The sequence below is a fragment of the Lytechinus variegatus genome, chromosome 4 (genome assembly GCF_018143015.1).
Source record: "Lytechinus variegatus isolate NC3 chromosome 4, Lvar_3.0, whole genome shotgun sequence".
In the NCBI taxonomy this organism is placed as follows: Eukaryota; Metazoa; Echinodermata; class Echinoidea; order Temnopleuroida; family Toxopneustidae; genus Lytechinus; species Lytechinus variegatus.
Window position 1 is genome coordinate 21,328,087 of NC_054743.1, and position 11,498 is coordinate 21,339,584.

Sequence of the window (11,498 nt, forward strand, 5' to 3'; positions counted from 1 at the left end):
GATATGATTAATAATCTTGTCGAAATAAGTACCTTGCCTTGAAATTTCATTCTTCTGAAATATTTTCCACCTATATATAACTTTCTACCCCAACACTGAAAGTCATCGTGACCTTTGAAAAAAACGATGTCAAATGGCTCAACTTGCCCCATATATGGGGTAAGTTTGAGCCACCTTCTGGGGTAAGATGAGCCACAAAAACTATGTACAAAATGTATGGGGGAAAACCAGCATGTCAATTTTTTGTTTAAAGTCTTTTCACTTGCTAATTCTCTATAAATACTAACATCCTGTAAAAGGAAAAGAGCAGTCATGTAAATTTGCTCCTTTCAGCCTGCATTTCAATCTATTTTTATGGTTTGTTTGTTTTTTAAGATACATTACCATAGGAATTACCATGGCTCAACTTGCCCCATGCTGTTTGGCTCAACTTACCCCAGTCCGAACTTAGTGCAATAATTTTGTATCCACACACTTATTATGAATCCATTATATAAAAGACTATGACAAGAATGAAGATCCATACCTGGACTAATAATATTGTTATCATGTCTTTATTATATTTAAAGACGTGTGTGTTTATAAAGCACTTATCTATTTCACACTCTTTTTTACTTTTTTGGCTGAAATTCATATTTTTCCCTCTAAAAAACTACTTTTTGTTTCAAAGTTGGAAACAATGTGGTGGGGTTAGGGGTTATGCTATGGGTCATCAATACATGACACCACCACAATGTCTGACTCATTCATTATTGGCCTGGGGCTGGTGGCTCAACTTGCCCCTATGCCCAACTTACCCCGCCTTCCCCTATGTGTTTTGTTCTGAGCCTTGTTTTGTGCAAAATTAGTGAAAGGCATGTTATATGTTTTTCAAAATTTATCTATAACGTGTAAATCATTTGGAAACAAATAAACACAAACATCTCCTATACAGAATACAAAATAATAAATTTAAGAAAACTGTCTTTTCAACAGACAAATACAGTAACTTGGTTTGTTGGCATAGGTAAAAGTGACCTGTATGATAGCCAAGAGAGATAAACTGAAATTTTTGGCAAGGAGTCACAATGGACTATTTGCCACAATATTTTTCTATTATACATAAAAGTACATTTTACTGATTTATATACCTTTTGTGACAGTACTAGCATTGGGAATAGGGGTAGACTTCTTTCAAGACAAATAAAACTGATTTACAGTAAATACTGGTTTTTATCACCAGACTAACTTTTATCTACCATACAATATACACAAAGAATTATGAAAGAAATGAAGCTATTACTATTTCCAATCATTTCCACCAGTATAGTGTGAAAACATGGCTACATGCACGCTAAGCTGAGATAATGAACATGTAAGTTTTAAAAAATATTTGATACCATGTGCTATATAACTGTTGCATATCATGTTTATTATTATTATTATGACTGAGTTGAAGGGCTCTATTTTTATAAAGCTGGAAATGGCACGATTTAAATGAGGTGGTTCATGGCAAGACTCTGTAAATCAGTTGTGAAGTTGAGACTTTTAAAATCTAAAATAAAAATGATTTGTTTTCATAAAAGGCAAGCTTTCGTAGAATGTATACATGGCAATCTCTCCCTATTAAATTGAGTTAATTTTTGACAATATTTAAAACACAAAGCACAGTAACTTCCACCCCCCCCCATTTGTGGAAAAGTTCAAGGCATATTCAATTATGATTTGATTATTAAAGTCTAGTTGTTGGTCTTATTAATACCGTTCAAAGATATAAATTTGTTATCCTTATAATCAAGAAGCTGAATAACCAGGTTTTTTTAAGATGAGTATGGGTATCTTTGTGGGATATAACTTGTTAACAACAAATAGGTCCCCAAACCTACTTATAAATATTTTTGCACTTCATGAGTATGTGCCAGTCCTGACGTAGCCACATGCCACCGGGCAGAAGTGTATATCATATAGCAGTTGTCATTGATTATGCACTTTATGAGCACCAATTACTTTTACTTTTTACTAGAAGATTGCGTATATAAGTGTTGCTTTTAAACACTAGAATAAAGTCAGAGTACTGATATGTTCATATTTCTATCTTATGATACCGTAAAGTGATTCAATATATTCACACACAAACAAAATATATAAATCGTAGACCCCATTGTTATTTGATATACATTTATACTATTGTAAAATATCCTATAAACTCTGGTAAAAATATCTAGAAAGATATAGATATATTTCTTATATGATATTATCAAGATATCTGAAAGAACAAGAGTATCATTGGTAAGGGTTAGCATCTAATGCTTTATACCTACATCACACATTTTAATACAAGGAGCTTTTACTAACAATAATATAATACCATCATTTAGTTTCTAATTGATCGGTGATTTAAATGTACTATCAAATGGTACTTCTTTATAAGCTGCAATCAAAGAAGGCAAAATTACAAATATTAAAGAATTTAAGAATCACTTTGTGATTGTTTGAAATAAGTGAGTGTTCTCCTAAGGGGGTATAGTATGGCCATGTGTCATGAGGCCGCCTACTTTTGCGGTACATAGTGATTTTTGCTTTTGTGTCACTTTTTAACTTTAAAAGTCTCTATCTCACTATTATACACCCTGTGATAGTAAAAGTATATATTTTCTGAAAGGATATTGCTTAATAAACCCAAATATGCACTCAGACATAGAATTAGGTGTCAGACATTAGTGTTATATCGTGTTGAACAAATATATATTAATAATTTTTAAATCTAATATTTGTGATTATGATAATTTGTATAGTCCCCTATGACCAAAATAATCACATTTCTGTACAGTACAGAGTCAGACCTTTCTAACAATGTAAAATTTTATTGGGTGTATGGTCAATAAATTGATTCAAAATCTGCTTTGAAATGATACACTTCTTGGCATAGCTACTTTGGTTTTGAAATTATTTAGGAATAGCTCAACAAATTAACCAAAATATGTAACAGTACCACCCTTTTTGGTCGGCGACCTCATGACACATGGACATCTCTATATTCTTTCAAGAAATAGAAACCCAAACTTCAATCACAATTAAATAGACTGTCATTATGAAGTAATGACCTCATAAACAGTTGGTATATCAAGTAGGGGAAAACAATCCTGACAAATCAACAAAACATGATTGTATACCACTTATTCATATATTTTCTTTAGCAATAGACTTGTAACAGCTCACTCTGATTTGTCTGTGAAGTGATACAATATCATTGATTGATCAAAATCAGTTAGATATAGCCCATTAATCCCATAAAATAGTCAATAATGAATGACAGAATGAAATGAAATGCAAGAATGAACTACACTACGGTGCACTTTCTAATTCTGTTCAACTGTAAGAGGCCTTGAATCTATAATGCCTTTCTCATCTAATGTGCAATATAGTGAGGTAAACTGTTACATACAATCACAATATGTAAAAAAAACAACACCACTTGACACATTAGATACTCAAAGCACCAACACCATATTTTTCAATGCTTTCCATTGCATCAATTATTTCAACAATCTGCTCTTCAAGGCCAATAACGTCCGATCTCTAAGAATGTAGAACTTTCCAAGATGCTGTAGAGCGGGTGCTAAGAGTTTTCTGCAGAGGCGCAGACCAGTACTATCCATGAAGCAATGCCACGCTATCACCTGAGATGGCCAATGAATATGAAATCATTGTTAGAAGTCCGGGAAGAAAGTAGTCAGCATGTTGTAAGCCTTCTTCTTGACAACAGTCGAACCGCTCAGTCGAACGTTTCTGATTCTTTGCAAGCCTATATGGGCAAAAAAGGGAATGGAAAATAAGAACATTTAAAGATTCTTACTTGCTCACAACAGGAAATTTATATTCACATTAATAATGGAACAAAAAAGATTATAAGAATGCTTGATGTCTTTTCATGGTTGCAAGTCACCAATATTGTAATGCATGAAATAATATGAGACATTCACGAAAATGGAAATATAATAATAATAATAATAATGATATAGGATAATTTATATTGCGCACATATCCACCTTGTTAGGTGCTCAAGGCGCTCCTATATTACCCGGCTGAGCTAGGCGTTCAGAGCGCACACAGCTTCTTCAGGAATTACTTCCTACTGGTACCCATTTACCTCACCTGGGTTGAGTGCAGCACATTATGGATCAGTTTCTTGCTGAAGGAAATTATGCCATGGCTGGGATTCCAACCCACGACCCTGTTTCAAAGTCCGGAGACTAATCCACTGGGCCACAACGATCCATATACAAAATTTGCGTAATCATATCAATAACCTCATTCTGTAACAATGAAACTCACCTCCAAATTCTTTGACCTGTCGGCAATAGGGAGTGGTTTTGCCAACTTTCTTGTGTTTGGTATCTAGTTTGAGAACATTGTACATGGCGTCAAGCGCAATCTGGATCAGTGTGTCATCGTTGTGTTTAAGAATCTCAGAGAAAGCTTGGAAGAAACCTTGCTTTACTATGTACCTGATAAGAAATAATTAATTCATCAGGTCATTTTTTCTATCCATCCATCAATCTATATCTATCTATTTATGTTTTTCTATTAATTTGTATCATCCATCCGTCCGTTTGCCTATCTTTCTATCCCTCCATCCACCTACCCATCCATCTCAATCCCCATATATCTAAGTTTCCATCAATCCATCCACTCATCCATTCACTCATCTATCCATCCATCCATCCATCCATCTATCTTCTGTCTACCCATCCATCCATCCATCCATCCATCTATCCATCCATCCACCTACCAAAACAAATGACAAGCATTTACCTTCCTATGCTCACAAGTCACAAATACATTATCATTACCTTTCTATGCTCAAAAATACATTATCAAGTATAAACACAACACACACATGATGTGAGGTGATCAACTTTTAAGTTACCTAATCTGCTCTGGTGAGCCATTGACCGTTGCATTAGCGACTGCCCATGTAGCTTCATACATGACCTGAAACTCATCGTGCTGCATGGCACTAAGTAAAACTGGAAACAGACCATCGTTCACAAGATGCTATGAAAGATGGAGACAAACAAAAATTGATTCTAGTTTACAAAATGGTACTAAGTGCAATCTAAATCATCTAGGGAAATCTTACACAAAGAGTTAGGATATATTCAAATTAAACTCAAACTGAGATTGATCTCAAATTCTGTAGTTATGTGATAGCAACTCAGATCAACCCAACCAATTTTTTTAGTTTGATTTGTTTCGATTGCAAATCTTTGTAAGACAGGGCCCAGGTGTGCATGATTGATACTAAGGGTAAAAGGGAAAATGCAAATTTCAGTTGCATATTCACAACAAATAGATCAATCTTAACCCTATATAGCCCGGGGGGGGGGGGGGGGGGGGGGGAGTAAAAAGGCCCCCCCTCGACATTTTTCGCGATAATTTCTAAATGCAACAAAAATAATAACAAAATTTTAAAACAAAGAATGCCAATTTTGTGACTAATGGTTTAGTGGTGGAAAATTAAAGCTGAGAGGAATTCATCAAGCAAAATCGTCAGAAAGAGCAAAAGAAATTTCAGTTTCTTGTTATAAATTTATGTTGTAATGTTAACAATCACAACAAATAAAAGAGGAGAGTTTTAAGATTAAACTTGAAATCAAAACAGTTCTAATTCTCCAGAAACTACAGCTAGATTCATAGAGAGACACAAATGTTTGCTGGAAATCATCTGCACATGATATATATACCTACCTGTATTTGTTGACTGGTGCCAGCTGTGATGTTAGAGAGAGCAAGGCATGCCTCTTTCCTGAGTGTGACATCGTGTTTATGACGGCTCAAGAAGTTACAGAACAATGGCAATGGGGAACACTCCAGGACAGCCTGAACAAGAAAAGGTACACAGAAATGAATATGAGGGACTGCACAAAAATATTACAGAAGTTAATGCCAAATCATTCTGTCAAATACATAACATCATGCAGTCCAATTTGGCAATGTAAGAGAATTAAATGATCTTTAAAAAAATGTTTCATATTGTCTGTTTTCATGTATATAATAAATATAATAAAATATATATAAAAACAAATATCATATAACTATCATATTCAGGGTCAATGTATGCTAAATGATCATCTTCATAGGAAATGTGAAGGTTTTTCAAAAATGACGGCTCCCTTTAGCTTTTCAAAAATCTTAAGCCCACTAATGAAAGGTGGGCTTGCATGTACATAAGGAAAAACAACACTTTTTTTTCCCAAATGAGAAAAAATTCCAGCATTTCATATCTGCAACCAAATTTTTTTTCTTCAAAATTTCTTTGTCTTGTTGCTTTAAATCCTTGCTTCCATTCACTAGTATCAGCTTTAATGGTAGGGTTTCCCTTGACGTAAAAACCAAACTACAAACCTGTGTTTGATAGTCATTCCCTGATACTATATGGCTGACTGCCAAGAGAGCACTTGAAATCACTTCTGACGATTCACTCCTGACAAGGAAATAAAAACAAGTAAATGTATTTATTAAAAACAAATAGATTACTCAAGGCGCAATATCAAACTCAGTAGGTTGGACAGTGGTTTCATATTCTGGCCAAGCTGGGTCTGAAACCAAGGCAATGAATGAATGCCTTGAAGTATTCATCCTTATTACTGAGTAATTTGGAGAGGACGTCAAGTCATCATTCATGCAGTTGCAACTTGCACATATATTCATGTATTCATAGCAGTCAGGGAATATGATCACCACCATCGAAGATACTCGTGGAAATTTGTGTGAATTACCAGTGGGTTGTTTCACAAAGATTTAAGTATGACTTAGAGTCGCACTTAAATGCCTACTTGCGCGAGGTATAAAAGGCTTGACCGCATTGGTCAGATCATGCAAAGAGGACGCGCACTACTGCGTATTGATCAATAAGATTGCGCGTAGCATTACAGATACGCGTCAACATTTAAGTGCGACCGAAATCATACTTAAATCTTTGTGAAACACCCCCAGGACACAAAAAAAAATACAATATAAAGTATAATACACAGAATCAGACATATTACACCCCCACAAGGGGGCCGGGAGATGGGGGAGATTAGCTCCTACAATCAAGTTATCATAAATCATTGTCCATGGTGTCACTACTTCCGAAATCATTTGCACCTAATTGACCAAAAATAAATTTATCAGTAGAAATCATTGATAAGACATCTGTGGTATTTCACTAAGAGTCAGTTGTGACTGAAACATGATCATTAAGCACAAATGGCTATTAAAATATCATTGATGAAAATATGTTAGTGCCCATCCCCTGAATATAATCTGACCAATGCGATGATGCCTTATATCACATGTAGATTCAAATCAGTGATAGGTCAATTCGCCATCACGTGACCATACCTGCAAGGATTGCATTTTTTATATTCTAGGTTTTGACGTCACCTCAGTGAATATAACTGCATTGTATTGTCAGTTGAAGGTTGTATTCACTAAAGTGAAATCACTCGCTGCTTACAAGTTGCGTAATCAGTTAGTTTATTTGATGCTCGCACTAGTGTTAACGCATCGATTGCATGAAGAATGCTCTTGCTATATTTAAACAAAAATTCTAATATGACATAGAAGGATCAGAGCTGTAGCAAGAATTTCGGGTTAATCATAGAACCAGATGATGAATGCAATCTCTGATCTATCTTTTTAATAACATTTCAACTCCCCTCCAAAGCTATATTTTCCCTCAGCGCTGCATGCTTTGGGCAAAATATTATTCCTTGGGGAAAAATATAACTATGTCAGGGCGAGGAAATGTTATATTCAAACTCTAGATAGGCAATATCTGTATAATATACCACACAATACTGGGAAAATAGGTTTGATTTTTAGTCAGAATGAAGACTTTGTGAAACACCCCCATGATGAACACATCCCAACAAAAGTCATTTCTCACCTGAGAAGATTGACCAGCACAGGACAGAATCCCATCTCAACGACAAGATTGATTTTATGATCCTTGCTATCCATGAACTTGGTGAGGGCAGCACATACTTCGGAGAGGCACGCAACATGTTTGGTTCCTAGGAGGTCCTTGACCCATGGCAGATCACCTTGTTTGATCTAAGGTGAATAAAAAATTATAATAGTAAAAGGCATTTATATAGCGCTATATATCTAGAAATAATCTATTCCGAGGCGCATTGTTATCATTATTATTACCCCGGCTTTAGCTCAACAGCCTCTCAGCGCTCAAGCATTCAAGAAATTGATCCTGCCGGGTACCCATTCACCTCACCTGGGTTGAAGGCAGCACAATGGGGATAAATTTTTTGCTGAAGGAAAACACACCATAGCTAGGATTCGAACCAACGATTCTCTGTTCGAAATGCGAGAGTCAGAACCACTAGACCAAGACGTGCCCACATTTAGTTAATTATCTTGGTTAATATCACATTACTCATTGTCTCTTAACACTAAATAGACTGGGCTATTTTGATGCCTAAGAAGAAGGGGGGGGGGGCTGATTCAGCCCCCCTTATGATCTCAGCCGTCGATCGCGCGATCGTGACAAAAATTGGCACACGCGTTACCCATGATCTAAAAAACTATAACATCAAATTCTGCAAAAAATCTCCTCTCTCATCAATTATGCTCATTTATGCGTAAAATCATAAGTTTGCTCTAATTAATAAAATAATGCCCCTGAAATGCTAATTTTTGTTTCACATACTCTAGATAGGCATCAGATCAAATTTATTTCAACAAATTTCAACATTACATTTATTTTCTTATGTATTCTATTGTTTTCTAAATTTCTTATGTATTTCTGTGTTTTTCGACTTTTTGTTTTTTATTGTTTTTTCAATGGAAATTGCCGGGGACTTTATTTTGACAATAAAAAAATAAAATTAATTGATTTTAAGCAGTAAAAGGGAAAATAATGCTACATTTATGCATTTTGGCTAAAAACACTATTTGCATTGGATTTGTACACAAATTCATGTTTTTGAGTAATTTTGGGTCTGCATGCACTTACAAAATGTTGCGTAATTTCCAAACCACGTACCCGGGGGTCACAATTTTGGTCTCAAAAGTTGCGCGAGACTTTAAAGTAAAAAGTCAGCGAGCGACGCGGTCAAAAAACTTTTTAGGGTTAACAAGCCTAATGTCCCAGTCATACCAAAAGAACTGACCCCCAAAACATAAAATCGTCAGGAAAACAATGATTTTATGCAATATACATCATATCTAGAAAAAATTTTGAATTCAGATGTGGGTGTTGCTGGCTTTCCATAGTTGAGGTTGATCAGATCAATCGCAACTCTTTGTAAGACGGGGCCCTGTTCTGTCTTGCTGGTGTGACATAACAGGATAGCTCCCAAGACAGGACAACTCTTCTACAAGATCCCGAGGTGAACATTCTCCTAGAACACATCTCACCTGGGACATTTGTCTATGATTGACTGCATTGACTACAAAGTACAATTAATCTTGAAAATCAATTGGTGATTTATCACATATTGTGTGTTACAAGACCCTAGAGGAGACCATTTCAGAATATATGTCTCCAAAGAGGTCATCTAAGTTGCAAGTGCTTCAAAGACATCTTTCAACTCATGGGAGGGGGGTGTCTCCCCAGGCAAACTGTTTGCCCTAGGAGTTGTCCACTCAGGCAGTTGTCTCTGACATCTTGGGATTTCTGCCAAAACCCAAATAATTACTCATGTGATGATAAAATGATGTTTATAGGTTGGGTGTGATAACACAGAGTCCAATAGAAAAGTCTTCCCTTTAATTTTATTTTTGCAAATACACTGTAGAGGGCAGAGACTTGGAAAGGACTTTAATCTAGTCATAACAAAGAGTATTATTTTGTCAATTTGGAGAACATTATGTCATCTGAGCAATGCTATGATAGACAATCCCATAACATATATGAACAGAACAATTTTCACATCAAATGAAATGATTTCTCACTTAAGACACAGGACAAAAAGAATCAGATTTACATTATTTATTTTGAAGGTAAAAACGTATAAGTATTTCTTTCAAAATATGACGAGTTGGCAGCTTTCTTGGAGTGTAAATAGAAATAATAGAACAAAAGCCATTCTTACCCCATGAGCTTTGAGTTTCTTTAAGTCTTTGAGAAGATCACTGGACATCGATTTCGAGTTGGTCTTACTTTCTCTCCCATTCTTAAGATTAGTATCATTTATATTCTTGTCCTGTGTAAAAAAAAACAAATAATGCACAGTTATAAATAAATGCCACTTTTCACAAATCATCTGAATAAAAAAAAATTTTGAGATAAACACACAAAAAAAGCTCTTTAGGGCAATTCCATAAAATGATCAACCTTTTTGTATGTCCGACCCCCATTTTTCTCAATTCTTACTTCACTTCATTAACTGACCAAGTCATGGTCCTTTGAGAACACTGCAGACTGTCAAAAGAATGAGAAATCAAGACTGAAAATTTCATAAATGTCCCACATGTAGGGGGGTCAGACGTAAATATTTCATAAATGGAATGGCCCTTTATGAGGGCTAAAAGTATAATTATACTTGCTTATATAGTGCTTAATACTTACTTTGTCAGAAGTCTCTAAGCGCTCTACAGTAAATGCAGCATAATTACCCTGGCTTTAGCAGTGCAGCTGTTACGCGCGCTGCGTTTCAAGGAATAAATTCCTGCCAGGTACCCATTTACCTCACCTGGGTTGAGTGCAGCACATTGTGGATCAATTTCTTGCTGAAGGAAATTATGCCATGGCTGGGATTCGAACCCACGACCCTCTGTTTCAGAGTCCGGAGACTAATCCACTGGGCCACAACGCTCCAACGCTCCATCACAAGTATGTGATGGATTTTGTTTTTTTGATTTTTTTTATACATGTATCATGATAGCTCATTATCTAAAAAGAATTTAGAGACTGTTAAATGGGACAAATTTGAGAAATCACAGAATATTCACAGTAAATTTCTTGAAATCTGAAAATACATTTTATTTTCGAAGGGGATTTGACCATATCCAGGGACTGTTTTTTTAAAAACAAAACAAAATGAATGAAATATTATTCACAATAAAGCAAAAATATGAAAGATGCAGGGTGGATGGGGGGGGGCATACGTGTACATGTGTGAGGGGTATGTAACATTCCCACAAAATAACAACCCCCTGAAAATGTTCGTACAACTATCCACCAACACAATGCTATCATGAACCCAACTCCACATTCGTCACAGGTGGGAAATTCCTATTCAGCCTGACAACGCTTCTGAAAGCAGTTCATATACCATGTACATTGTATTTACATTTTTAAACAATAGCATGAGCACATGTTTTGTTGATCCCGAGTATTGGAATATCTGCACGTCACATGGCATGGTGGACAATTGATAATCAATAATACAGATGATACAGGTGTCTGAGTGAGGGTATAGGAAACGTCAGCATGTGGTAAATACGGCTTGATAAGTACAGCCTTTTTTTGGAAATAATAGCTCAATATGATGACCCAATTTTGGCTTTAA

At 35.6% G+C, this 11,498-nt stretch overlaps 1 protein-coding gene across 1 annotated transcript in view; it reads right to left on the minus strand.

Moving 5' to 3' along the window:
• Positions 1-1,409: 1,409 nt before the first annotated feature.
• The window catches only part of LOC121413617, a 35,668-nt gene continuing 25,579 nt past the window's right edge, over positions 1,410-11,498 (minus strand). The window contains exons 6-12 of the mRNA XM_041606518.1: positions 10,080-10,190; positions 7,916-8,082; positions 6,388-6,466; positions 5,731-5,862; positions 4,910-5,037; positions 4,315-4,487; positions 1,410-3,784 (exon numbers count right to left, since the gene is read on the minus strand). Of these exons, the coding sequence (XP_041462452.1) occupies positions 3,690-3,784; positions 4,315-4,487; positions 4,910-5,037; positions 5,731-5,862; positions 6,388-6,466; positions 7,916-8,082; positions 10,080-10,190 (885 nt within the window). The 3' untranslated portion in view covers positions 1,410-3,689. The remainder of the gene's footprint in view (positions 3,785-4,314; positions 4,488-4,909; positions 5,038-5,730; positions 5,863-6,387; positions 6,467-7,915; positions 8,083-10,079; positions 10,191-11,498) is intronic.